This window comes from Drosophila yakuba, chromosome X, assembly GCF_016746365.2.
Source record: "Drosophila yakuba strain Tai18E2 chromosome X, Prin_Dyak_Tai18E2_2.1, whole genome shotgun sequence".
Classification (NCBI taxonomy): domain Eukaryota; kingdom Metazoa; phylum Arthropoda; class Insecta; order Diptera; family Drosophilidae; genus Drosophila; species Drosophila yakuba.
In genome coordinates, this window is record NC_052526.2 from 12,353,626 (window position 1) to 12,381,465 (window position 27,840).

A 27,840-nucleotide genomic window follows, 5' to 3' on the forward strand; every position below is an offset into this window, starting at 1 on the left:
ATCGATTATGCCGCTTCGATACTTCGTTTCTGCGCTGATCAGGGATGCCATTCCGCAGGCTGTACTGAAATTCGAGCAAGCCGATTTATCGACATTCGACATCAGCCTATCCACAGCCGACCTTTATGTAGATTTTACACTATAAGTGTCATGTAAGCATAGTATGCTTACATGCAAATTTGCCTGATGCAATTCAGTAGATACAAATATGTAGCTTTGGGTGATTTGTAATTCCACCCCCACTTAAGCGCAGTCTAGGTGGCAACGCCGCTGCCCCCGCATGCCTATCGACCGATATGCCGCAGATTCGCCAGTTTTCCGCAAGGTGGCGACTACGGCGGGCGCAGACTAAAAAGACAGACTTTTTTCTATATAATATACGGCAGGAATCAGTGCAAAAACCGATCCAACGCAATGGCTGCTAGATTCATACAGAAAATTGTAAGACCCGTGTAGACTTAAGCGACTTGACCCGCCCCCGCGTCGCGCCCCCCTCTCTATACAGCGACCAAACCAATTCCGCAGGACAGCAGTTGATTACGTGCTGGCCAAAAAGTACTGGCCAACAACCACTAACATTGCGATTTTGTTTCTCGTCCGACGCTCCTGTCCTCCAACTCCATCGCTAACCAACCCACCAATCTACTGATCTGTGATTCCCAACGACAACAACACATTACGCAAAACACTTGCAGCTCAATCAACTGGGTTTGATTGCAGCGCGTGATGCTCCGGCGGCGACTGCGACGCCAGCAGTGAGCCAGGTTGGTTCCATAACAGCAGCGGCATCAACGGAACCATTCGGGATCCGCAATGGGGGACACCCCCTGCTCCGCCAGGACATCAACTGTCCGTCCGGCGAAAACGAAACGAGCACAGCATTAGAATTCGCATTCACTTTACATAACACTCTCTCTCTCGCTCCCTCGTTGCGTGGCCGAGATATCGATAACGGTGGGCAGGGCGGGTGGTGCAGCCCCTCGAGAATCCCACCCCCTACTCGAGAGGCGGAAAAAAAGCAGTTACCGAGATTGGGCCCTGATTTGTGGCCTTATCAGCGCCGTGGGAATCATTTATGCACTCTAACCTCAACGCGACGAACTGTTTGGCGCGGGGGGAAGCGGACGGAATTGTTGTTTGGCATGGGCACTTATGTAATCCCGCTAGATGCTGCTGGCCATCTATGCGTTTTCTCGCCACCATTTCTGTAACCCACTCAACCCGCCTATGGTTTCGCTATTTTCCAGGTCAACGCGACTCCAGCCGCCAGCCGGTCCTACTCCTCCGGCACCAAGAAAGTCACCCTCATCCCAGGCGATGGCATCGGACCCGAGATCTCCGCGGCCGTGCAGAAGATCTTCACCGCCGCCAATGTGCCCATCGAGTGGGAGGCCGTGGACGTGACCCCCGTTCGGGTAAGTGTCGTAATCCCGCCAAGCGGTATTATAAGTTCAACCTGCCATTTCAAATCCAAGTTGAGCGCCATCGGCTTCGAAGCGCATGGCCGTTTGACAACAGGTGGCAACTACGGTCGTCTGGGGCGGTAAATTTGAACTGCAATCAGCATTTGCCAGCACTCCATTTCCATTAATTTGATGTAAATGCAGTGCAATTGAGTTTAGTTTCTATGCAAAATCAATCGATTCGACTATTTTTGAAAATGTTCTTACCCAAATATTGATTTGCTTGGTGGTAGGCCTTAAAAATAACGAATATACCCATTAATTGTACCTCTCCTGGTCATTTGTGTGACATGTAAACAGGGTCCCGACGGAAAGTTCGGCATCCCACAGGCCGCCATTGACTCCGTGAACACGAACAAGATCGGCCTGAAGGGTCCTCTGATGACGCCCGTGGGCAAGGGCCATCGGTCGCTGAATCTGGCCCTGCGCAAGGAGTTCAACCTGTACGCCAACGTGCGTCCCTGCCGCAGTCTCGAGGGCTACAAGACGCTGTACGATGATGTGGACGTGGTCACCATCCGCGAGAACACCGAGGGCGAGTACTCTGGCATCGAGCACGAGATCGTTGACGGTGTCGTTCAGAGCATCAAGCTGATCACCGAGGAGGCCTCCAAGCGTGTGGCCGAGTACGCCTTCCAGTATGCCAAGAACAACAACCGCAAGAAGGTTACCGTGGTGCACAAGGCGAACATTATGTAAGTGGGCCACTACTACCACTCATTTTCAGAAACTCAACTCATCTTCCCTTCCCACAGGCGCATGTCTGACGGTCTCTTCCTGCGCTGTGTCCGCGACATGGCCCAGAAGTTCCCCGAAATTCAGTTCGAGGAGAAGTATCTGGATACGGTGTGCCTGAACATGGTCCAGAACCCCGGAAAATACGACGTGCTGGTGAGTGGAATTACCCAGTCGCCATAGTATAGTATCGGCGCTTAGCTAATGCCGTCTCCTACGCCAGGTCATGCCCAATCTGTATGGTGATATTTTGTCTGACATGTGCGCCGGTTTGGTGGGCGGCCTCGGTCTGACGCCCTCCGGCAACATGGGCCTGAACGGTGCCCTGTTCGAGTCCGTGCACGGAACCGCCCCCGATATTGCCGGCAAGGACCTGGCCAATCCCACTGCCCTGCTGCTGTCGGCAGTGATGATGCTGCGCCACATGGAGCTCAACACGTACGCCGATAAGATCGAGCGTGCCGCCTTCGAGACCATCAAGGAGGGCAAGTACCTCACCGGCGATCTGGGCGGCCGCGCCAAGTGCTCCGAGTTCACGAACGAGATCTGCGCCAAGCTGTAGACGACTGATCACGGATCACCCGCATAAACTGTAGCAAGTATCGCCAACAATAACAACAACCGATGAGAACAAGCAGAGAACTACGCCAGGAATATTGCGCAGAGGGAGGATGATGCAGTATGAACAACAGCAATTAAACACTCGCCCAAACCAAAAATATATAGCAGCAACAACCACAACAGCAACAACACTCACTAAACTTTGCCGAACATTTCCTACGTTTAACCTTTTACAAATTGTGCAAGCACCCCTCGCCCCGAAAACAACAACAAAATTTCTATAGAGCTAACACTACCTAAAGTATTTTTATGTTCGAATACCTAGGTATATTATTTAATTTGCTTAGGCCAAACTTGCAAGCGTTAAAATTCGTTAAATTGCCAATTTTACTTGCGGTAGTAAAGTATTTTTGTCGCCATCCAGCCAAACCTTGAGTTATTATTGTTTATATGATTCGTATGCAAAAGGATAATCTTAATTATTTATTGATTACTAATTCCCTAATTTGTTTAGACCCTTGAGTTAAGTGAGCTCCCCGTGCAGCGTGCTGCCGACCCACTTAAAGAAATCAGCAATTTTGTCAAATTCGAGGCAAAACGTGTGAAATAGAAGCCAGACTAGTGGAAAGTTGAGTGTAAACGGTTACAATAATTTTATTCTAAACAGAACGCAAGTAAAACTTATTCAAACCAAGAGAGAAAAAACACAAATGCTATGAAATGAAAGCAATTGTTATTAATAATTATTAAGCGAATTGTAATGCAAAATCATCATGCAATTGTTAAAACTCAATAAAGGAAACCAAACTAAAAACCGAAATCGCATTTTAATTGCAGTTTCCAAACCAAAAGGAATGCAAAATATATTTATAACGCACGCAGCTTAACAAAAAAAATGTTGGGGGTTTCGGTTTACAAAAATAAAAATATGAAGTGTATACATATTCAGGCGTTTACAAGTCATCCGATTCTTGTAAGCTATGGTTAATACTTGTTACACGTGTGAAATATTTTTTGACAAAAGTAAAATTGTGTAGATGTGGTTTAGTTATTTTGATTAAAGGGTATCCGCTTTGATAGGTTTTTAGTAAACATGGATTTTTGCATTAAAGTAAAATCGTTGTGGCAAATCGTTAGATTCTTTATGTGTAGTTTTGGAAAAAAAAATGTAATTGTTTTGGTTCGCTTGGTTAAAATATAAATATGAAATATGTTGCATGCTTCCATTTGCTGCCTCAATACATATATCCCTCTTCATAAATTCTTAATTTGAGTGTTTCTGAGAATGGCTATTATACGGATGATCGACATCATCGGCATTAATTTGAGTGAGTGTGCTGCTGAAGTGGCTCCGTCGGAATTAATCAAAGTCCTTTGTTGCACATGTTGCATTTATTCAAATAGCTGCCCCAGCTGGGCAGCTCGGTCTGCCCGCCTCCTCCGCGGATCTCTTTAGACATTCGTTAGCTTAGAGACTGGCGTATCTTACACACGTGGTATGGTCATCTACGGTCATCTACGCTTAATATAAGTGTGCTTCCTGCCCACAGGAGTGTACTGTGTGGTACGCTGTGTGGCCCATTCTGTTGGGTGTCGTATGTTGTTGCTTTGGTGCCGGGCATCGATTCGCGATCGAGCTTATCCTGGTCTGTTCCGTTCTGTTCGGGTGTATGCTATGGTTATTACATCTCTTACGTGCGAATGGGACTCGACTATCGCTATCGTACATTTGCAATGCAAGGGATAGGTGAAGTTAAGAATCTAACTTAGGTTAATTAAGCAACTTAATATTTACATTGGCCGTGGCGCAATGTCGTCGTCCATTTTCGTGTCAATTGAACTAACAAAGAGGCAGGGGCATCCGTGCCAGCCGCTCAAAATAAAATGCATGCGCTGCATCTTCTAAACCCTAACAGAAACTCCTTAGGTGTAAAAAAAAAAAATAAAGCGAATTAAACTGCTCTTGGACTGGGCTCCTCTCCTCCTCCCTCTACTGGAAAGGAGCGAACTGCAGCATGTCGGCGACGGGCGCGCCCATTCGCGATGCGATGGCCGGATTGGTCACGGTGATGGGCAGTTCTAAAGAGGTGGGCACGCCACTGCCGTTCGTCACCCCGATCACGGCCAGGCTGTCTTCCAGGTTGCCCTCGACCAGCGGCGACACGCGGCGCAGCTGCATACCGCTGGGATTCTCCAGCGTGGACATGATGGGCGTCTGGTCGAGCAGCGCGTTGGTCTCGTTGGTACGCGCTGTGATTGGCGGCGTAAGGTGGACGGTCTGCGGTGGCATGGGATGCGAAATGAACACCACGCTGCCTGGCTCATCGTTGCCCACATGCAGAAGGCCAGCGCCGGTGCGAGTGTCGATGTGAAGCAGACCAACGCCAGCGTTGGCTGCGTTCACGAAGTCCGAGTCGTCCACGACCTGGCTGCCGGCCAGCGCCTGGGAGAGGAGATCCGTGGCGGGCACAGCAAGTTCGGCGGATGACGCGTCGGCCTCCGCGTCGTCCAGCGTCATATCCTCCACGTTGACCAGCTGCAGGTCGCGCTCTTGCAGGTATACCTCGGCCGCCTGTAGGATGTCGCGAGCGTGAAGCACGGCTCTCATGCTGCCACCGACAGCAGAAGTGCTGGACCCCGCATCCGTGACATTCACCTCGATGCAAGTGTCCGGCTGTTCGGCCATGCTGAAAAGCACCGAAGGATCCAGCTGTAAGTGGTACCCGTTGACGTTCAGCTGCAGTATATCGGTCTGCAGTTGTTCCTCGTGCAGAGACAGTTCCTCCTCCTCGTTCACGTAGCTGCCGGCAGGCATTGCTCCTCCCTCGGCCACCTGGCTGAGTGGTGTCATGATGCCCATCGCGTCCACTGCCTCTACATCGTTCTCGTTATCGTTATCATTAGGGGCCTCGCTTAGCAGCATTTGCGGCGACAGTTGGCGCGGCGACACCTGATCCTGGTCGAGTTCCAGCTCAGTCTCCATCTCCGTCTCCGATGGCTCCACTACCTGGGCCACCGCCTCTCCGCCCAGAAAGTCAATGTCCGCAAATACGGCGGACAGTGGATGGCCGTCTGCCAGGCGCGGCGGCTCAAGCAGTGCCTCCCGCGGCACCGGCACCAGGTGGTTCTTTTCGTTGTCCAGGTACAGCGCCACGTTGTTCAGCGGCGTAAAGTTGTTGTTATTCAGTGAGCACAGCATGAAGGTGTGGCTGTAGCCCGGGATCGGTCGAGTCATCACCGCGCAGATGCGTCCAGCGCACAGTTGTGGCGGCTGCAAGTGGGAAGAGGAATTGGTTGGTTTAATTTGGTAGACAAGTTGGGTGGTTATGAACACATGGATTAACTTACGTTCTCGGGACTTTCCTGGCCATCCTTGGCGTCACTTGACGATTCCTCGCCGCCTTCGCTGCGGGAACTGCTCTCCACGTGATCACTAGGAGCGTTCTTCGAGCGGCGACGCTGCCTCTTTTGGCCACTGGCCTGCAGCAGTGTTGCAGGAGGAGTCAGGACCACGGGCGGCGATGGCGGGGTGAAGCGAAGGCGCTGCTGCTCGCGAAGATCCACCAGCTGCTGGTGGGCCTTTTCCACGTCCGCATCGCTAAGTTCTCGGGCGCAGCTTAAGTGCCTGGTGGGACGATTTAAGCCAATTGCGGACTCGGTGGACGCCAGTGGAGTGAGTTGCGGGTGGCTGGCAGGACGGCGCGAGGTCAGGAACAATGAAGCCGGCATCACCAACTCCACAGCTTCCAGTTCAATATCCATGTCCATTGCCATCTGGAAGCCCGTTTCGTCTACTGCTTCTTCATCTGCAGCCAGTTCTGGCTGTTCGCCTTCGGAACCGGCCTCATGCTCCTCCTGTTCACCGTCCTGTTGTTGCTCCTCGGTTGGCGACGCGGCCAGCGGCGTGCCTTCAAAATCTGACTCGTTCGCGTCTGCCTCTTCGGGGGATGGCATTGTTCGGCTCCAGCGCGCGCGTGCCTGGCGACACTTCTCTGCACTACGACCACTGACCAGGTCGGCCTCGTACTGGCGCAACAGCTCCTGTTCGCGCTTTTTGAGCAGCACCTCGCGGGACTGCGGCAGGAAGCGGACATCGCGGATCTGAGACCAGGGGTCCAAGTCGTTCTCTGCCTCGGACTCTGGCTTTTCCTCCGACTTTTGATCCGGTTCCTGCTCCTTTTCCTCCTCCTGCTGCACGTCCTCTTCCGCCTCCTGATCCATTGGTTCTGCGTCATCAAGCATAGGCTCCACATCCTGGCTCTCCTCCTGATCTTCATCGTTTGTTTCCGGCTGATCTGCCGTGTCCTGCGACTGTTCGTCGTCCTCATCAGGCGGGCGTGAGTTCGTTTGGCGGCTGCCGTTGCTGTCCGATGACTGCTGGCTAGAGGGTTCATACAAATTCGGCAGCCTAATGTCCTCCAGGATGAGCACGCCACCACGCTGCACCGGCTGCGTGGCGTCCACAATGGCGGCGTGGATGAGTCCGGCGCCCGAGGCCGACCGCTGCAGCTCGCGCGCCTCTTCGGCCGAGATCACTGCAATGTTGGAGGCTATGGAGCAGCTGTTGCTGGAGCTCGGCTCCGGGGACAGTGTTCCGATGCCGTGTGAGTCCGAACTGGAGCTGGACATGAGTCGGCTATTGCTGCTCGAGTTGCTGCTGCTACTGTTGCTGTGGTTGCTGAGCTCCTCGTGCTCGGGCGAGGGAGTCTGCCGACGTATAAGCGGCCTGGAGCGTTGTGACGGGCGACGGGATGATTCAGTCTTGGATTTGTAGCGGCGCTTCTTCCTTATGCTGTCACTCAGCACTCCTTCGCTGCTATTTGTGTTGCTGTTGTTGGCGCTAAGCCTCCTGCTCTTTTCCCCGTTGGAAAGCAGCGTGCCGACGCAATTCGCCTCCTGGGGAGGACTATAAGACCTGGGTGCAGTAACCTCCTCTTCGTGGGCACTTGGCAACGTGGATGTCATGGAGGCTGGCAGCAGATCTTCGTCTTGAGAACATGCCATTGTAGATTTGTTTCGCGACTTAAAGATGCGCTTTTGACGCTCCTTAATGGGCAGGCCGATGTGATCTCCGGCCTCGCCCTCTGCTGCGTCCTCGGTTATTGCTTCCTCGGGCTCAACTGCATCCGCTGCTGCCTGCTGCAAAGGTTCGGGCTCCACTTCTGGCTCACGGGGCGCCTCCTCCAGGGTCCGAATGCCTTCCTCGGCTGCCGGTTCCGGGACGTCTTCAAAGCCCTTAAAGAGGTACTCGTAGGAGACGTTGTCATCAAGTTCGCGCTCAGTCACAGGTTCCTCATTCCTCGCAAATACGTCCTCCTCAGCGTGTCCTTTGCCATTAATATCAGGACGATTGGTATTTGTTCGGCGCCTATAGCTCAAACCATTCTGACCCTCCTGCTGCTGCACATCGTCCTCCTCTTCAAAGTCAAAGCAGGACGGGATGATGCTGGCTTTTAACGACGACGTGGCCTTATCATTGACATTGACATTGCCATTGGATTGCGGATAAACTCCCCGGCCGCGCTGACGCGGCTCGTCTTCCACGAATACAACGCTGCCGTTGGAGCTGGCATCGCTATCCTGAATTATAATCGGCTCGTCCACCTCCGGTTCATCGGCATCTGGCTGGCTGTCCTGCACGTGGAATTCCTGCACGACCACTTCGCGCCGATCCTTCTTTGGTATGTTGCGTATGCGCTTCTTGGCAGCAACGCCGTCAGTCTTCTCGTGCTCGTGCTCCTGCTCCTGCTCCTCCTCACCTGCATGTTGCTCGGCCGCAAGCGGCGATTTCACGACTCTGGTATCTTTCTCTACCAGCTGCGGTGGCTCCTCCATCGACTCGTCCGTCTCGTCGTCGCCCCACTCCGCCATCAGACTTAGCTGCAGCTGCTTGGAGGCGTCCATGCTGCTCTGCGAATGCAGGAGATTCTGATTCGGCTGCGCGTTTTCAGCCATTGATGGCATCGGCTCTGGCGATGGACTGATGGGCAGATTGGGCTCCGCCACCTGTTTTTTCTTATCATCTATGTCACCTGCCGCACGCTTGATTGAAGGCGATATAAGGAGCGCTGGAGAAATGTGCGCATCACCAGTTACGGTCGTCCTAGTCCTAGAGAGCGGTTGCTTGCGCCGACCTGCGCTCCGAGGCGATTTCTCGACGGTGGTTGGCGGCGGCGCTGTCGTCATCGTTTTCCGCAAGAGATTGCCCCTTCTGGGCGGATTAACTGGCTCACTAGTGGCGGCAGCCAGTGTGCAGCGTCTGCCTGCATTACGACGCGAGTTCACCTGCACGGGTGGCGGAAGAATCTCCGGAGACACGGCAACTGGAGAGGCACCTTGCTGGCGCCGGCTCATGGAGCGTGTGAGTCGGCGTTGCTTCGACGGTGGCGACTGGGGAGCGGGCATAGTGGCTCGCAGTTGGTTGGAGCGCTGGCTACGCGGATCCCGCGACTTCGCATTGCTGCGTCGCGTGCTCTCCGCAGCAGGCACCTGCGACGACGAGGAGGAGCTCTTTCGGTTGGAGGCAGACGCTGAAGCGGAGCCCGCGGAGCTGCCAGCTTTGGGGCCCACCACGAGCTCGATGCTGGCCAGCGTTTGGTCAACGATGCTCTGGACTTTCTCCTGCTCCTCGCTTGTCAGCGGAGCATCGATCACGATGGACACGTGGCGCGAGCTGCAGCGCACTCCGTTCTCGCGGCTCCTGCGGCCGTTCACATCGTGCACGCTGGTGGTGTGGGCACGACGCGACGCTCGCGTTTTGGGCACAGTGTCGTATAGTGAAACGTATTTCTTGTTGCCTGTACTGGTGGCCGTGTTGGTGGTGGTGCTGCTGCTGCTGAAGCTGCTAAAACTGCTGCTCGACTCCAGGTGGTTGCGACGGTGGATGAGCAGGACGCTCATGCTGTTTGTGCGAAAGCTGCACATGTTGCACTCGAAGGCACGGTCACGGGGCGGAGGTGTGGCGCCGCCCCCGATGTCCATGATGCGGAACGTGGGCTCCTGCTGTCGGAATACGGCTTTATCATTGGCATGGAGCGATGCCGAGCTACTTACTCGACCCACTGCCGAAGGCACTGCACTGCTGCGGGCATTGCTGTTTTGCACGCCGCCGCCGCTGCTGCTGCTGCTGCTGTTGCTCGAAAGGCAGGCCTTGATCAGGCTGTCCGGGCGTGAGGCGGGCGCGATGTTGGCCTCCGCCACGGACGAGGTCGAGGAGTGATGGGCGCGAGCAAAGCGCGATTCGGCGATGAACACGTCGTCTGAGAACTTGTCGGCCATGTGCATTCCTTCGGCCTTCTCTGCAAGGACACAACATTTGGATGACAGCGGATTAGCGGCTGGTATCAGTGGTTGACAAGTTTTATACCAAGAGGTTGACCCATGATTATAAACCATTACCCCTTGTTTCAATTAATTTTGTTTGAGGTTAAGTTTTGCTTTTTAGGTTATGTTTGTAAGTAGCCAGTATTTTTATTGAAAGTACGAAAATGCAAGTTCCTAAGTGATTATTCCAACAGAAGTCGACTTATTTATGGTGATATGTTTGTTAAAACTTTAATAGTAGTTCTAAATCAAAATAATATATAAACACAGCATTACTTTACTCGTGCAGTAAACGGGTATACTAGATTCCTTGAAAAGTATGTAACAGAATAAATCCGTGTGAATGTCGAGACTTCGAAAACTATAAAAGCTAGAAACTTTCTAGTAGAAAGTTCAGACGAGGCATGCAGATTGTAGGGCCGCCTACACTGCGCAAGTTTTTTTCAGAATGAGCTGCTCTATCGCCAAAAAGAAAAAAAAAAGAAAAAGAAGGCTGTACTTACTTTGGCCACGCTTGATGAACTCCTCCTTGTGGTCGCATTGGAAGGGGTATATCAGTTTCGGGGACCTAACGTGCTCGCTGTGGACAATGATGCAAAACGAAGATGGTTGGATTAGAACCAGCAGATTTCCCATTCGGAATGGGCACACTTACAAGGTTTTCTCGTTGAAGAACGCCACAACTGCGAACGGTGGCCGCGTGGAGTTGACGAACCGAAAGTCCTGCGTCGAGGTCACTTCGCCGGGCCACCAGATCTCGGTGTTGTGGATCTTCACCCAGACCACGTCGCCATCGCTGTATTGCGACTGCTCGGGCGCCTCGTTGCGAAAGCGCGGCATAGTGGCCAGTTCAAGGTTGTTCTGGACCTGCGGTGTCTACTGGAATTGCCGGTGCGTAGTCACTCCGTGATATAGTTAATCCTAGCAGACGAGGATGAGGACACACCACAAAACACTTCCCGGCAGCTGAAAGCCAATTGGATGGAGAGTGAGAAAAATGCTTGACACTTCAGTTTCCAAAGAAATATTCTAGCTAACGTAAACGTCTAACTTCCGGCAGCAGGTGACAAAATCTAAGTTCCAGCCGATATATCCTTTGACAGCTAATACAGTCAGATTTTTTATCGGAGTTTCTGGTTCCATTTAGTATTTTAAATGAATTTACCAATAACATGGGCATAACAGAAAACTTTGGATGGCGACTCAAGTCATTAAATCTGACAGTGCAAGGAACCCGATTTCGATAAATTGCACCGTGCAGTACAGTAGTGTACAAAGCTCATATTTCATATAAATCGGGCCCTATGCACTGTTTTTTTTTTTCATTTGAGTTGTAATGGTATGCAATTTATTGGCTAAGATATCCTCATTTGCATTCTAATTAATTAGGCACAAACGACACAGTTAGAAACATTTGGATTGTAAATTAGTATTAAATTAGTATTTTACCATTATAGTTTAATTATTGAAAATAATAATTTTACGACTAGATGTAAAGGAAATTCATTTATTTATTTAACAATTAATAGTTTACCCCCTTATTACTTTCCTTCTATCAATATGAAACTTCTCTTCTGACAGCAATGAAACAGTTTGCATTTGAGCATGGGTTCTTTTGATAAATTGTATTTATTGTTGATTATTTGATATAGTATTTACGTAGTTACAATATTTCATCCACACATACATTTACGAGCAACATATACATAGGCTAAAAAGTGTTTTGGGCAAGTGGTTTCAGTTAAACAGAGTTGGCAAATGGAATCCGTGAGTTTATCCTCTCGCTTAGCTACAAAATTCGCTCAAAACTGGTATAAAAAATAGACAACGCATTAGATTAGAGCACATTTAAGTATACAAAGTTAGAATTAATTAATTTTTTTAGTGGCTAGAGCACTCAGCATGTAGGATGCCAACCGCCTGCATGTGAAGCCAGGAGTAACTAATCACACTGAATCAAGCAGGACTTCTTCATTCGCAGGAGAAAATGTGTAATATGTAAGTCTAGGTAGGTATATTTAAGTCTGTATTTTGCTTTTATCAAAGTAGATGTTCTAGAAAATTTTAAAAATATTTAATCGTTCATTAAAGTACATAATAAAACAGCACAATGGATCAATCACAATTTCATGCGCAGACCTCCGGCGCCACGTTAAGTAGAGATGCCACCACATCCTTGGAGCAGGAGCAGTTGTCAGTGTTGCCCTCGCATGACCACGTCCGTGTCTTTGTTCGTCGCGGTTGGGCTGTCCGGGTTGCGCTGGGGGAAGAATTAGTGCGGGATCTGTTCTGGGATTAGGGGCGGGCAAGTGTCTTGGAGGGTGGGGCAGCCGTAGCCGTTCCAGCAGCCGTGCTTAGATTGTCTTGGATTTCGGAGGTGGATGTGGATGCACGGGGTGCAGGCATCGCCGTCATTGGTGCGCCTGGACATCGACGCGCCCGCCATTGCCGTTCGTGGCCGTCGCCACATCGTCGCCCACAATGAGCACCTTGCCGACGCCATCGGGTGCCACCAGCTCGCCGCTGAGGCCATCCAATCCTGGCTCGCTGACGTCGCCGGGGATCTTGGGCTTGGGACGGTGCGTGTCCACCGCGTCGATGGGCAACTTGATGTGCTCCACCTTACAGCCGTAGGCCACCGGCGTCAGCTTGATGACCGTGTGCAGCGGCACGTACAGGTAGGGCAGCTCGTCGGCGGACTTGTCCAGGAAGTAGGCAAAGAGGCAGCGCAGCACCGCCTGGTGCGACACAACCAGCACATTGCCCTGTCGCTCCAGCTCCATGATGACCGGCTCCAGTCGGGCCACAAGGTCCTCGTAGCTCTCGCCGCGCGGATAGCGATACGCGAACTTGTTCACATCGCGCGCCTTGAACTCCTCGGGGAACTTCTCCTTGATTTGCTCGTAAGTCATTTCCTCGCAATGGCCGGCATCGATCTCGTTTAGCGCCTTCCAGCGCTCCTGCGGCGCCTTCACGTCGGCCACCGTCTGAATGGCCCGCTTCATCCACGACGTCCACACGCGCAGACCGTCGATCTGCTGCTGGGCGATGAACGTGGACAATGCATTGGCGTACTGGTGGCCACGGGCGCTCAGGTTCGAATCGCCACCGATGAGGCCGCTCAGGTTGTACTCGCTCTCGCCGTGCCGCGTCAGGTAGATGGTGCGCGGCGTGATGTGGATGTTCATCAGGTAGTAGACAATGCGCGACTCCACATGGCCCTCGTTGTTGTAAACGACCACCTTCTTGCCGGCGTTGTATACCTTCATGAAGCTGAGGTGAGACTCCGTGACCTCGTCAATGGGCTGGTAGCGCTCCTCGTAGTGCTCGATGCGCTGCAGGAAGTCCCGCACCACCAGCTCCGTGTTCATGTTAAGATAATCCGGGGAACTGACCTTGACTTCCAGAATGTTTTGCTCGATAATCTGCGGATCGTCGCAAATGGACTCCACAAAGAACAGTCGGAAGCCATGCTGCTTCACCACAATGTCGTGGATCAGCTGACGACGGTCGCGCGTGGAGTTGGTCGCATCGAACACGGCGATGCTGCCCTGGCCGCTCAGAAGCCAATCGCAGGAGTCGTGCAGCGCCTGATTGGCGCACCGGTTGCGGATGGCCATCGCCTCCTCGTTGTCGGCGCGGAAGAACTCGTGCGACTTGTACGCGGTGGTCGCATGACGCCTGTACTCGCCCAGATTGAATACACGCGTGGCGATGCCGATCCAGTTGAGGTAGCGCGCCAGCTTCTTGGAGATGAAGGTCTTGCCGCGCGCCGGGAGGCCAACCATGGCGATCACATGTGGCGTGGTGCAGTCGGCGATGGTGCGTTCGCCGCGGATGGGAAAGGGTTTGGTCATCACGGTCTCTGAGGTGGGCGGCAGCAGCTTGCGCAGCTCCTCGGACATAACCGACGGGCAGACGTGCAGCTCATTCTCGATGGCCAGGTCGGCGGTCTTCTTCAGCTGATTCAGCGAGGTGGTGCGCACGCGTAGCGACGGCGAGGTGTTGTACGGCATGTCCATGATGCTGGTGGCGGTCACGGAGCGTGCTAGCTTCTTGGCAACGGCGGATGCGGCTGCTGATGCTAATGCTGTACCTGCTGCTGTTGCGCTCGAGGATGACGAGGATGTGGACGAGGCGGAGGAGGAGGAGGATGAGAAACTGGAGTACGCGCAGTTGCTGCACGTGCACAGGTCGTCGTTGTAGGATGATTTGAATCGGGTCGATGGTGGTGGAACGGGGCGGGGGAGCAGGGTGGGTGTCCTTCTATTGATGGACAGCAGGGGCAATGGCAATGTTCCTACTTGATCCTCGTCGTGGTCGTCGATTGAGCTGCTGGTGCTGGCTGAAAGTATCTGGTTAGGGTTTGTTTTTATCCGTTGGGCTTCTGATAATGCTCCTTTCGCTTCTCCTTCTCTCTGCGATTTTTGGGGCTGATCAGCTGTTCCTTCTGCTCCTGCTGCTGCTGTGTATTGTTGTTGTTGTAGCGTGGCAAGACATGAAATTAGTGGAGTATTTGAACATAAATGTGCTGCTTTACTGGGGTGTTAAATTGTCGAATGGAATGATGATGTGATGATGTGATTTACGAAGATGCGAGGTGCGGCTCTCAGATGCAAACCAACAATATTTGGGATTCGGTAGGATCTGGATTAGAGATCGAAAAACTCAAGGATGTGTAGAAAATGGAGCAGGTACCTACGAAGTAGCGACAATCCGCACAAAAACTAAATGTGGGTAGATACAAATATGAATGTATGCATGTGCACACATGTGCTTGTGTTTGTGTTGTGGCGGATGGGACGGCTAATATTTGACTTCTTTGCACTTGACGATCGAAGACGAATGAAAGTGAAACTAAAGCGAAACAGAAACACACACGAAAGGAGAAGGAGGAGGAACACAAAACGTGCGTGCTGCGTGGGCGACGCTCTTTCTCAGTGTGAGAAATTGAGAGCGAGGGAGAGAGCGGAATTAGCACAAATAATAAACGAACGAAGGAAGCACACACAAAAAACAAAACGAAACGGAAAGAAACCAGTGAAAACAGCTGACGAATCGTATCGAGTCCAATCGAATTGAATCGACTACTTCTCACACAGTTCGTTATCGATAGTTTGGTGCTCGGTGCAGTTCGATGGCATCAGGGTTGCCAGCTCAGCCGATTATAGCGGTTCTACCTGGAATTATTGCCAAATTCCCAGTTACTTTCAAATATAAAGTATCTTTGATCTGGATGATCTACAAAAAACGGGGGGAGAAGAAACGAAAACCACGCACACACAAGCTACAAATGGAATTCAAATGCGCTCATTAGCAAGGTGATTATTTATGGGTGTACTTATCGCCGTATAGAGTATTTTTATTTGGACCCGCGGTTAATTATTGCCCCACACTATCAGCAATACTATGGCAAAAATTACAGCCAGGGGTTCGGTGAAATCGGCTTGCAAACCAGGGGACCTCCGATGGAAATTTACCACTGAGGCCGTGAAGATGATAAAGATGAGACAGAAATTACAGCCACGGTTACCGCTTTATCGCGATCCAACATTCTAACCACAATACCTCACAAGCCGCCAATCTTTTGGGATGGAAAGCCACACACGGATCTGCGTCACTATCTCCCAAAAATCTCACTCTCGCGGTTCTCAAACACATTCACCACGTTCGCGTAGTGTGATCGGTTCATTGGTACAGATATGAGCAAAAGAATAGCAAAGCAATGCTAATTTGTAAAAAATTTTTTTTTAAACTACACTTTTTCAACGATAATCATAAAACTAGCCACAAGTTAAGTTAAGTTACTTTACTTGCCACACTCTTAGTGGTAAATTGTAAATTTTGTAAATCTTATATTTGCATAACAAAATAATTATACCCTCCTTCGAAACTGTCACCTAAATGTTTTAAGGAGGTCATCATATAATATAGTCTTATAGGATTCGAATCAATTTCTCAATCCGGTTTTTATCATGTTCGTACTGATAATTGTGGGCATGTATTTTTAACGTTTAAGGAAAAACGTAGTCTACAGAATTTTCAATTTTCCTAAAAGGCGCCTGCTCTTGCACTTGAACGCGTCTTTGTTGACTTTCGGATATACAACACTTGGTGTTAGCCGAGAGGTGTCACTGGTTCAATGTTTATTAGTGCCGAACTGGCCAAGATCAATGGGACACAAGCAAAAACGAGTTCCACTGAAATCTCACTGGCAATGGATATCATAGGCTAGTATTACTGACAGGGGACGCAAGCCTCATGGCTTTGTGGGAACTGGACGAGTTGATAGCGTTTATGGTGGCCAATAATTTGAGAAATGTGTGGCGATTATGCGTCGAATTGTTACCTGGATTGACTGGCGAGGACGGAGGAAGCTTGGATCCGTCGAGGAGCCGGCGAGAACACAACGAATCGCAAAAAAAGTTGAAGCAGACACTGCGCTGAACGCTCAAACACTGAAAAACTAGTGCCGATTTCCGAGAACGCCGATCGTCGGCGGGCAGAGAAAAGCGTCGTCGACGCCGGCGCTAATGGCAAATGGCAAATAGCTAATAGCATATGGCATATAGCATATAGCTAATAGAGCTAAAGGCACGGAATGTAACTGTAACAACGACGACGACTGGGTTTCCAATTCAGAAAGAAGTGATTCGATGATCATTGCCTAACTGCGCAGCTACAGTCAGATTCCTCTAACTGAACCCGTTTTTGAAAACGTGGCTTTTAATTAACCAAAATACTTACATTTTGTGTTTACGTTGAGCACGGCACAATGTTGTTACTATTCAAAAAAACAAAACAAAGAAATCCCAAATTTACATAATACATATAAACTTTGTTTACTATGGAGAACAAGTAATTTCCTATCTAGATAATACTAGAAAACTTAAAAAAGTCGTGATTCAAAAACTACCACTATGTCTTGCATTTCATTGGCAAAATTTCTGTTCGACGGTCCACGTTATCGATGTTCTACTGCATCTGAGAATCAGCAGTGACAGTTGCGCACATTCGTATTGGCTAATTGTTTGCACACAGTGTTGTTGCGCTTCCTGGCGGAATTGACATTGCCAGGCGGAATGCAAAGTTCACCCCACAAGTCTTACCCTTAACTCGGACCTCACGTGTTCCGTGCACAAAGTTTCCCGGCGCAATTGCTGGTTGGCTGGCAGGCTGGCTAGCTGGACTGACATCCCCGTCTATCCGACTGGACAGATCGATCGCTCAGCTGAGATGTGCGTCATTGGCTCACGGAGGCAATCGATCCGATCTGCTCTGAAGCCATCGGAGAGCCGCTTCCCAAACTGGACCACATGGCCAGGCCAGTCCAAGGTCGAGAGTGGCGAAAACAGATCCGATTGGGTTAGCTAGATGATCACGCATTCGGGACGTGGATCAGCAGGTGCAGCTCATCTGCACTGCACTCCCTTATCAACGAGGCGAATAGCCGAAGTAAAAACCTGTTCCCGTTTTCAGTCCCAGTCTAGTTTTTGTCGGAATTTAGCCGACATAAGAATTTCATTTCTAGTTAAGAGCCACGCCTATTAGTTCGCAGTGTAATCGTAGAGAATACTGCGTCATTTCCATTTTCTAAACCTTTCTTAGAAATTTGTCTTTTGGTAATTGGCATAAGGTGGTCTAACAAGCAGTGGGTTTACTATTAATCTTAAATATCCGATATTCAATACACAGATGCACTGTATTTTTGAAATACACTTTTGCAGAGAACATTTATACCATTTGAAAATAGAGTGGGAAAATTGATAATTTCTGTTTATCGCACTCCTCATCGCCTATAGGGTTTGAAATCCATTTTTTCTCTACTTGTTATTTTTATAATTAAAGTTTGCACTGCACAAACCTGAATGCGTTTAGTTTCTAGTGATATGTGCAACACATTTGTTTCTTCAAAATTTAATTTAAAAACTTTAAAAGTAATCTTTAAAGAACTCAAAACATTATATTTCCATATATCTATGTAGGCAGTAAGGATAAACATCCTTACATCAAGTGATGTAAAAATGTATCTTAGATTTTAAATTGATATAAGATGGTGATTATGCACATGGTCGGCATCTGGCACCTACTAGCCTACATCCGACTCCACAGATAAGTTTAAAATAATGCCACGAAGTGCTATTAAACTAAGTTAACAGGCGCCTAATCTCTCTCATACACACTTGCACTTAAAGTGCTAAGCACGTATGTATAATCTATTGGGTAAATTGGATGCAATCATCTCTATCTGCTACCAACTATTTCAAGCACAAGCCACAAACAAATCGCTATCAAAATGGAAGTAATTCATCTGATTAAATTTCAAAGAAGGATGTTTGCAATCAGAAAGTGTCAAGACTAACATGTAGTTCCCTGTTTGGGAACGGGGAATCTAAGATTCGTCATTAGTTCATATTTTATGACTGTAGAATAGATAAAATGCTAAGAACGTCAAGCTGTTATCGGAGCTGTTTTGTTTTTATCTATATTAGACCTATATGTAATGTATCATTGTTCAACAAAAACATTGTTATTACATTTTAGGTGCAAACCATCTTAGGTGTAAGTAAAATTCCCGCATGGGGACTCTGCCTCATGGATTCCAACAAGTGGAGCGTCATAGGTTGACTGACTCATCCGCAAGATCGCAATCGGAGAAATGGAGCAGTGCAGAATTGGCAAATGCGACCATGCGGACACAAGCGGTACAATCTCCCACCGACTGGCTGATAATCTCGCCCAGCTGTCGCCCTATCGGAACCACCGAAAATAACGCTCAACAGCAATAACAACATTGTCAGCGGCATGAAAGTCCGGCCGGACAGGGCCTGATAAGACTGATAATGGCACATTGCAGAATGGAACGGCGACTGAATTAAATGGAGGAGCTAAGGGCGCAGAGTCCATCGCCAAATGATGGCAGTGTTTAATGCCGATTATCGTCGCCTGGTCGGTTATCAGTGGGCTGGAGCCATAGATCACTGCCATATTTGGATAGCGACGGAGTTCATAAACGCCTCCACCATCGCACACAACAACGCACCTCCCCAAACAAGCGCCTTTTATCGCTCCTCCAGGTGGATCCAATTTACGATGCACGGCATGTGTTCACGTGAGTTGCGAGTGCTGGTGGCGATGCCAATGCTGATGCTGCGTGGGTGGATGCTAAATTGGGTCCGTCGAACGGCAACTGCAAAACTTTCCACCTCACTGACGAAAAGAAACCACTGTTGCCACTCGATTTCTAGCCTCTGACTCAGCCAGCATTGAGCCATTACATCCCCTTTTACGGAATCATTTTGATATCATTGCGTGACATCAGAGCCTTACGTTTCGTATCATAAGTCGCAAGATTGCGGAGTCTTTAAGCCCTTATCCCTAGTCTCAATCAGTTCGTTTGCAAAATGTGATAATTAGGTACGTTTCTACGTATTTAAGAATTATAAAAATCTGAAGACGATATATTCTGTAGTTAAGAGACATACATAGTTGGCAAATTTCGCACTTTGCTCAACGGCAATTTGCGCACTGAAGTTTTCATCAATTATAACCTGCCCAAAGACGTTTGACTTGATCGCAAAAGGGTTATAAGTGGGCGCAACCCCATAATACCGATCAGACCACCTGACCCGGCTTCTAATTGCGTTTCGCGATTCGCTCCAGTGCGACTCGTGACCACTTCGCTTTCATTTTTACTACGAGTATAGTAGGGTGGAGCAATGTACATACTAGACTATACTAGACTATAGCTATGTCTAATTTCGATTTTAAAACTTTACGACCCTCATTCAGTTAGCCAAATTTCTTGAAAGCAAAAAAACAATAGCATAATAACAAAGGGCTCTTCGGTTTTAACAATCATTGACCATAACAAATATAAATTAACTTTGCAGAGTGAACATTAAATTAAGCATTGTTTATGACATTCTTGTTATGTTGTTTTGGGCTTAAAACATTTGATTGCAGTGCAATTGCACCGATTATGTGCACCCATCATGTAAATTCCCAATTCAGGTAGGAGTATTCTATAGTTAGCTATTTAGTATAGAGGCACCCTGATGTGTGGGGTTCACTTTCCAGCGCCGTAAGCTCAGATAAGCCCCAACTTTCGGTTTCAGTGCCATGTGCTGCACTGGGCTCACCAGGGATTGGGCCCTAAGCACCCGAGTCTAGGCTCCATCGCCGTGGAATACAATGTCATGTGGCTGGAAGTGGCGATATCCCGATACCCGAAGTACGGTAGGGCACTGAACTGAAACTGAAGCCGTAGACAGCTTCCGATCCGCAAGGTGCTATTCGCTGGGCCCCACCAAACAAACAAACAGGAATTATAAATAACGGACCCTCAAGGCCGCCGGAGGGTCGGTGAGAGGGGGTGAAAAACGGGTGGGAATGGGGTGGCTTGTGCAAAGCGGTCAGGTGATACGGATAGCAAGTGAAAAAATGACCAAATCACAGCGCTTCCTCGGTGCCGTTGTCGTGTGTGCTGTGTTTTGGGGTATTTTTCCGGTTCCCCAAAGAAAAACGAGAAAAATTAAATGATAGAAAATGAAGGCGACCGACGGAAGACGACTACGTGGTGTTGCATATAGCAAAAGCCAGAAAACTTGAAAACTAGCAGTCAGTCGTAAGAACAATAACAATGTGCCGCAAGGCGGCGGGAAGGAAATTCACAAAAATAGCGAAAATAGCAAAATGCCAGAATACACTTGAAAATAAAAACAAACAAAGCGTTTCACTGTTTCAGATTCTCATTCTTCATAGGATGCCGATACGAACGCCGATGACGATGATGACGAGTAGTGGATGGCGATAATGACGCCAAGATGAGCGGGGAACGAAGCGCCGCGTAAACAAACGACGTAAATGGCAATGCTGCGTGTAATCCCCAAGAGAAAACGCAGAAATAGGGAGAGAGTGGATGCCCAAGAATAGCAACTATACTCCCCACACTGCCCACTCTGTACTATCGTAACTGTGTTAATGAGCCAAAGAATAACTGCTAATCAAGCGATTGCATGGCGCAGGAGGAAATGGTGGAGCACATAGCCCAGACCGACCAGAAAACTAAGAGACCCCAAACAACCCAGTCAGCACAAATGGAGCACAGTGCAACGTGGGTGAAATGGAGAGAATCTGGCGGGGATCTGCACTAAATACCATACGTACGCAGGGAGGGGGCCAGGTCCAGATCCGGATCCGTATCCGTGGCTACCGAGCTGATCAGGGGTTTGTAGCCGGCGTAGAGCGGCGCCGTGGCCGTCGACTGAGCCATTGCTCCGGAATGCAAGCAGTGCAGGCGCCGCGCTGTGTGCAAGCAGTGTGCAGAGCGCCCGACCACCGATTTCTGGCGACTTTATCACGCGATTTACTACTTGTAATTTCTTATTTGTTATGGATCGTTATAAGCCAAAGGTAAACAGAACAGAACAGAACAAAAAATCACAGATCGCTTTTGCTAGAACGCTAATTTCTTAGTACGCAAATAACAAACAGAAAAAAAAAACACACGAATTCGTATTTTGACTTGACTTGATTTTGACTCGATTTTGACTCGGAGCGCACGGCACACAGAACAGCACAAGAAACGAAAGTACAAAGCGAATCCGCCGAACCGCCTATCAATTCAGTTCGGTTCAGTTCAGTTCCGCACACGTCGCTTGGCAAAATCGAAATGAGCAAAAAGCGCAAAGCGGAGCGAGTCAAGTGCACGGAGCCCCGGACCGCCGACTTACGAAAGCGAAGCGAGACGAAACGATACGATACGAAACGGCACGCGAGCGATCCGATCCCACACGATCCCCCACGATATGATACGATCCGATCGGATCGCCGAGCGAGTATCAAACATCGAACACAACAGCAAAGCTGCAGGGCGGGCACGGTACGGGGTCCGGTCAGCGTCGCGATGCTACCGATGTCGCCGTCGCCTTCTCCATCTCCGTCTCACGGCGGTGCCAATCACATTCGGAATCCGGGAATCCGAGTCCGCATCGTTTGCCTATGCAGGGATTACGATTACGAAAAGCAGGCGGAGGTAAATAGCGCAACAGCTAAGCCCAAGAAAACAGCACCCCTTCCAACCTGATGTACTGATACCACTAGATAGCCCATCTAAAGTTGAAGGCCTGTCGGGAAGATTGCAGGAATGCACTTTTGACAACAAATAATTTGTAGCTTATGCAAACGAAACAAAATTTTCAAAATTCCGTTATATTTATGGCAAGCTTATTGGAAAATAAATGAATTGAAGTTTCACGGCATTCCAAAGTGTATAAAAAAATTCAATATAAAAAAATTTTCTAAATTGCCCCATCTAGCCGTTCCCAAGTTGGTTCGCTTGGCAAATGGCACGATTTGTAACATTGTTTTAATCTTTAAGCACGTGTCATTACACGATAAGCTTTTATTGCACTTCCGTCCCTTACACCTTGAGAAACTTATGACGATCTCTTTTAATAGAGATGACTTGGCAGCGAAACTCTGACATATGATATGCAATGTATTAAATTAATAATATATTTAAATACATAATTCACATAAAGTAAAATGAATAGGCGGCCTTTTAGATGGAATGATCAAATTTTAAAAACAATTCAATTAATTGCATGATAGATACAACTTCATTAAATAAAAGGAAAGGGTAAATAATGCAATGCAGGATATACTTTTAATTAAAACTAGCTTACTAAGCTATTAATGGTATGAGTTGGTTTTAGAAGACTTCGCCAATAATGTAAAATAAAATAATTTTGAAATATGTAAGTGGTGCTTTGTTTTGACATTGGTTTTTTCCTGATTTCCATTACATAGTTTTTCTGCCGGTCAAGAAATGATATAAACAAGCAACCGATGGTACCAATAAGAAAGGCTAACACCGATAGTCTAAGTATCGCATAGAGCGTATGGCGATAACAGAATAGCAGAAACATCTGTACAAAACGAACGAGGGGCACAAAACAAGGAACGAAAAAGCTTCCACAGCAGCAACAACACTGCTCGGCAGAATGCAACACTGTAAAAGCTGCGCAGCAGAGCAATGGCGGCCAACTGTTAATGTGTATGTGTGCGCGCAGTGGTGTGTGTGTGAGTGGCTGTGTAGTGGGCCACCGGTCAGCAAAAAAGAGCGAGGGAGATGGCGAAACCACAAAGAGAACCTTTCAGTGTACAGCGGAAAAATCACAAAACAATTGCGTAAATGCTCCCTCATTCATTAACGAACACAAGAATCAGCATGAAATACAATATATTGGTTGTTTACCGTTTTCAAATCGAGGCACACGCAGCGATTACCGACTTTGCTGGAAGAGAAACCGATAACAATAAATGCACCCGATGAATACAGAAGGCAGAATGGAGCGAAACTAAAAACAAAAATAAAGAGCGCACACTAGAGCGACTTTTTTGCATTGGTGTTGCATCGGTGTGGGTGTCTGCTCTGCGCATGTGCGTGGTGTTTTGGTGTTCGCGGGTGTAGGTCCGTGGGTGAATGTGTCATGAAAAGCACTGGAAGAGGGTATAAAAATGCAACTCACCTTCGACACGGAGCACTTTTATATACACTTATTGGGGGCTAAGAGAGCATCTACGGTATTTTACACTTTTCACTCACGATTTACGGCCCCCCGAGTGGGGCACTCCGATAACTTTGGCGCGGACCTATGCAAATGGCCGTCACTGTGCTGTTAGCAGCTAACAGCGCTGTAATCGCCGACGTCAGCGATACACACAAGTGCGTGTGTTGGAGGGCGCGTGCGGGTGTGTGTGTGTACTTACATAAATACACATGCAAGGAACCGAATCGCGAATCATAGCTTAGTCTAATATTGCAGTCGGAAACTTACCGCTTTGCCAGTGCAGCGACTGGAAGTCATCGCTGCTGCTGTTGCCACAGAATGTTTTTGTTTTTCTTGCTGCAGTTCCTGTTTGCCTCTCTGTTGCTCCGGCTGCTGTCTCGCTCGCGCTCCCTCTCTCTCTCGCACTCAACAACAAAACTCAGCGCGCTAGTCACACGCACACTGTATTACTGATTTAAATACACACGCACACACCGACAGGGGGGGCAATGAGAAAACGTATCCGATTATTATATATACATGTATATCTAAATATACTTTTGATTTTTATGAGCGCGCTCAGTTACAATTGCATTGGCAGCACCACCGCACTCACACACGCACACACATGGGGGATGCACTCGGTCGGGAGTCTCCGCTCCTGCTCCCCTCCTTCATCCCCTCGCGATTCCAAGTGGAAAACGAAACGAAAACGGACCAAAAAAATTAAGAAAAGAGCCAAGGAAAACGCGAAAGCACGGGCGGACTGAAGCAAAATCGAACGATTTACTGACGCTCGCCGAGAATTGGCCAAAGCTCACCAATCGGAACAGTAAGACACTGATTTGCCAAGCGGGCGATCGAAGTTGATCGGATTATATGTAACAACAAACACAAAAAAAATACCCGCAGCGAATTAGAAGTTGCAGACAAATTGCTAGAGCTGGCCCACCGAGTCGATGGTTATGCGATACTATCGATGTGACCGAAATGTGGCCACATCGATTGCTGTCCGGCACCAATCGATTGAAATTACTTGACCTAATAGCCAGATTCCATTGGCACATATTTTAATTGAGAGTAGCTTCACTGCCAACGTTAATTAAAACTAACTCAAACTAGGACATTTTAATTTAGACCTGTAGGAACTTCGTTAATTGTTCTTTATTTTTCATTGCAAAAAATTTATCCAATTTCAAGGACATGGAGTACAAGAAGATATATTAAACTTCTCCATAGCAGTTTGGGCAGACTACATTTTAACAGTCGATTATCCTGCTACTGAACCAGTCGAGCCGTGGAAGTCCAATATCGGAACCAGTTCGCCTGGGCCGAGATGATGGCACGTCACTAGTTTGCCGCTTGTTGTTATTTTATCGCCAAACACGGAATTCGATTTGCTAAATCATGGTTTGAACCGTTCACTTGACCGATATTCTTGCGGCAGACACTAACCCACGTCTCCCTCCACAGAGCGCCCTGTTCAACTTCCAAAGCCTGCTGTCGGTCATCCTGCTGCTGATCTGCACCTGTGCCTATCTGCGCTCGCTGTTTCCTAGCATCATAGACCGCAACAAGACCGGGTGGGTGCTCCCAATCTGGCCCTGACCAGTCCATTGATTGTCATCGCTCTCAACTGTCGTCTGTTGTCTGTTTCCAGATTCCTGGGCACCTTCTGGAAGCTAGCGAGGATCGGGGAGCGCAAGTCGCCGTGGGTGGGTGCCGCCTGCCTGATCATGGCCTTCACCGTTCTCTTCTGGAGCTGAGCTCATGCATCCCTCATCACCTCCAGGAGGCGCTGAATGGCACCATAGATTAGATTATTCCAAACTTTCTAGGACTGTAAATACACGCTGCGTTCTGCAGCACTGGCCGCACATTTCGGGCTTTCCCAACACTTCTGTTTTTCGCGCTGGTTAAAAAATGTCTGGCGACGATGTGGATAAAAAGCAAGAGCAGCTGCGCCTCTTTGTGGCCGCCAGCAGGAAGCGTCTGCACGCCATCCTGAAGCGCTTCGGCTGGAGCGAGCGGGGGGTGATGGCGGCGAGTGACCACAGCACGCATGACAAGGACGGCGCAACGGCATCGAAAGTGATGGAGCCACTGCCATTGGCGGCCTCCTGCAGCACCGATCCCGCCTTTTGCATTCAGCTTGATGACTTGACCATTCAGGGTATTGTGGGAGCACGACGCCTCCTGCTCCCTGCTGCCTCCTTTGATGACCTGCAGGCGGGACTCGACGCGCGTCAGCGGCTGCTCATCTACGAGCACGTTCTGCAGCACACCAAGAAGCACCCGCAGTTCCAGGACAACGCCGCCTTCGCCGAGGTGGTGGGCGAAACCCGGCGGGAGCGAAAGAAGCAGCGGCGCCACCGCAAGAGCAAGCCCACGCTCAACGAGGAGCTGCACCAGCTGGTCGGCCTGCAGATGCAGGCGCTGGAGAGGCAGTGGCAGCAGGAGCACGGCGGGCGTCTTCCTCAGCAAGTGGACCGACTGCAGGAGCACCGCGGACGGCACTATGAGCAAACACAGCACAGATCGCAAACTGAGCGGCACCAGGAGCACAAGGGGCGACACGATAGGCCAGTGGAGCGCTCTCAGGAGCACCGGGGGCGGCATAACGACCAAGCGGAGCGGCTCAACGAGCGCAAGGATCGAAGCCAGCGTCAGGAGCACCGAGACTGGCACCTCGAGCACCGGGACATGCATCACAAACAGCACAAGCATCGTGGTGAAAGCCGGAGAAGAAGCCGCAGTCGCAGTCGAAGCAGGGATCACGGTCAAGAGAGGCAGCGCCATAGAGACAGGCGTCGCGAAGAGCGGGAGCACAGCGGGCAGCACCACAAGAAGCATCGCTCCCACACCTCTCGTCATTAGCGGAGTATGTGATTCACTCGCCTTTCACTGGCATCGAAACTGGCGGCCATTACATGGTGCTGTGGTCATTAGAGTCCAGCCGACTGTTTATTTGGGTACTCAGATGATGAACAAAGCAAAAAAAAATAAGATAATTGTGGTCTATGTAATCCTGGCTAGCTGCGGGGGGCATCTACTTGGTGGAGACGCGCGTGCGCTTGTTCCAGGCAAAGTTGATGCCGTAGTTCTTGACGCGCTCCTTTTTGGGCTTCTCGGCGCCGTCGACGTACCAACGCCATCCGTTTCGCTCGCAGAACGTGATGGCCTCCTCCTGAGATCCGAACTGCACGTTCATGTTGGACAGTGGATCGCCGCTGGAACACGAGACGTTGGTTGATTAATGGATTGGTCTCAAGGTGGCCACGGCGGCGGACGGCTGCTACTCACCTGGAGGCCCAACCCATAAGCGGGTTCTCCCAGCGCTCGCGGTTGTCGAACTCGATCTGCCAGGTGTTCACGTTGTCCGTGCCGCTCTGCATGGCGTTCTTGGGCGGAATGTGGATGCGCACACGCCGCTCCCGCAGGTGCTCCTCCGGAACGCCGCTGATCGGGCTGAGATTGACGGCCGTGGGCACGGTGATCTTGCCACTCAGCTTGTTCCGCTGCTCCAGCTCGTCGGGTCGGGCGAGGGCCGTCTTGGGGTCCAGCGGACCGCCGTCCACCGAGGCGGTGGATGCCCAGCGGGCAGCGGCTGCTCTGTTGGCCTGGTACCTGCGGTGTCGAGATGCGAGAATGGATTATTATGGGGGATGTGTCGAATGCATACGGATGCGCTTGCTCCGGCAAGGCGGAGACACCTACAGCTGCAGGGAGGCGGTGCTTCTGCACATCACTTGGCGGAGGGCCGACATTTCGCTAGGCGGTTGCGGCTAAACGGCACAAATCTGCTGAAATCGGCTTCAAAATACGAATTACGTAAAATTTGGAACACAAGCGCTTTTCGGTTGGGAAAACAGCTGTTCGCCAGAGCCAGTGTGACCAGGCGAGTTGTGTGTGCGCGCGTTTTCATTCCAATTGGAAACAGTGTAGCCCCTCTTGTGGGCACAGTCTTGGGTTCGAGTCTTAGCTAGTAACGGTGGAACTAGTTCCGTGGCCAGGGATGGCAGAATATTTCAAAAATTTTGATTTCGTTGTAATTCGAGTTTCCAAAATCAGTTAAAATAAAGCTGCCTCTTAGCGAAGAAAATGTTTAGCAAAAGATCCCTTTATAACCTATATATACCAACCAACGATTTGAAGGCTTTCAGTCTTTGTTCTTTCCGCGATTCATCAAAAGTCGCCGTACC

At 49.6% G+C, this 27,840-nt stretch overlaps 6 protein-coding genes across 15 annotated transcripts; 3 read left to right on the forward strand and 3 right to left on the reverse strand.

The window, feature by feature from the left end:
• The first annotated feature begins 288 nt into the window (after positions 1 to 288).
• LOC6525185 (probable isocitrate dehydrogenase [NAD] subunit alpha, mitochondrial) lies at positions 289 to 3,573 on the forward strand. Of its 2 annotated transcripts, XM_039371789.2 has the most exons (6): positions 315 to 441; positions 696 to 764; positions 1,248 to 1,415; positions 1,764 to 2,158; positions 2,219 to 2,354; positions 2,422 to 3,573. In XM_039371789.2, exons 1-6 carry the CDS (start codon positions 415 to 417, stop codon positions 2,758 to 2,760), a joined length of 1,134 nt encoding a protein of 377 aa, XP_039227723.1. In that variant the 5' UTR covers positions 315 to 414; the 3' UTR covers positions 2,761 to 3,573. The 2 variants fall into 2 exon arrangements, with proteins under 2 accessions (XP_039227726.1, XP_039227723.1); XM_039371792.2 differs by lacking the exon at positions 696 to 764 and having other exon boundaries at positions 289 to 441.
• Positions 3,574 to 4,132: 559 nt separating this feature from the next.
• LOC6525186 lies at positions 4,133 to 24,600 on the reverse strand. Of its 3 annotated transcripts, none has more exons than XM_039371694.2 (6): positions 23,927 to 24,600; positions 10,738 to 11,048; positions 10,586 to 10,662; positions 9,813 to 10,057; positions 6,108 to 9,758; positions 4,133 to 6,030 (listed from the first exon to the last, which is right to left on the reverse strand). In XM_039371694.2, exons 2-6 carry the CDS (start codon positions 10,920 to 10,922, stop codon positions 4,750 to 4,752), a joined length of 5,439 nt encoding a protein of 1,812 aa, XP_039227628.1. In that variant the 5' UTR covers positions 10,923 to 11,048; positions 23,927 to 24,600; the 3' UTR covers positions 4,133 to 4,749. The 3 variants fall into 3 exon arrangements, with proteins under 3 accessions (XP_039227628.1, XP_039227626.1, XP_039227624.1); XM_039371692.2 differs by having other exon boundaries at positions 6,108 to 9,761; XM_039371690.2 differs by having other exon boundaries at positions 6,108 to 10,057.
• On the reverse strand, positions 11,693 to 23,525 carry LOC6525187 (6-phosphofructo-2-kinase/fructose-2,6-bisphosphatase 1). Of its 7 annotated transcripts, none has more exons than XM_015190661.3 (3): positions 23,344 to 23,525; positions 15,181 to 15,262; positions 11,693 to 14,544 (listed from the first exon to the last, which is right to left on the reverse strand). In XM_015190661.3, exons 2-3 carry the CDS (start codon positions 15,224 to 15,226, stop codon positions 12,494 to 12,496), a joined length of 2,097 nt encoding a protein of 698 aa, XP_015046147.2. In that variant the 5' UTR covers positions 15,227 to 15,262; positions 23,344 to 23,525; the 3' UTR covers positions 11,693 to 12,493. The 7 variants fall into 7 exon arrangements, with proteins under 7 accessions (XP_015046147.2, XP_015046145.2, XP_002101025.3 ...); XM_015190659.3 differs by having other exon boundaries at positions 11,693 to 14,547; XM_002100989.3 differs by lacking the exons at positions 15,181 to 15,262; positions 23,344 to 23,525 and adding an exon at positions 21,252 to 22,259.
• Positions 24,601 to 24,889: 289 nt separating the features above from the next.
• On the forward strand, positions 24,890 to 25,533 carry LOC6525188 (protein kish). The gene is made up of 3 exons (XM_015190662.3): positions 24,890 to 25,048; positions 25,112 to 25,221; positions 25,299 to 25,533. The coding sequence occupies exons 1-3, from the start codon at positions 25,046 to 25,048 to the stop codon at positions 25,402 to 25,404; spliced, it is 219 nt and encodes a 72-aa protein (XP_015046148.1). The 5' UTR covers positions 24,890 to 25,045; the 3' UTR covers positions 25,405 to 25,533.
• Positions 25,534 to 25,546: 13 nt separating this feature from the next.
• On the forward strand, positions 25,547 to 26,649 carry LOC6525189 (transcription initiation factor TFIID subunit 1). The gene has a single exon (XM_002100991.4). The coding sequence runs from the start codon at positions 25,562 to 25,564 to the stop codon at positions 26,513 to 26,515; it is 954 nt and encodes a 317-aa protein (XP_002101027.1). The 5' UTR covers positions 25,547 to 25,561; the 3' UTR covers positions 26,516 to 26,649.
• LOC6525190 (NADH dehydrogenase [ubiquinone] iron-sulfur protein 4, mitochondrial) lies at positions 26,565 to 27,536 on the reverse strand. The gene is made up of 3 exons (XM_002100992.4): positions 27,356 to 27,536; positions 26,942 to 27,265; positions 26,565 to 26,868 (listed from the first exon to the last, which is right to left on the reverse strand). Exons 1-3 carry the CDS (start codon positions 27,403 to 27,405, stop codon positions 26,688 to 26,690), a joined length of 555 nt encoding a protein of 184 aa, XP_002101028.1. The 5' UTR covers positions 27,406 to 27,536; the 3' UTR covers positions 26,565 to 26,687.
• Between the last annotated feature and the right edge of the window lie 304 nt (positions 27,537 to 27,840).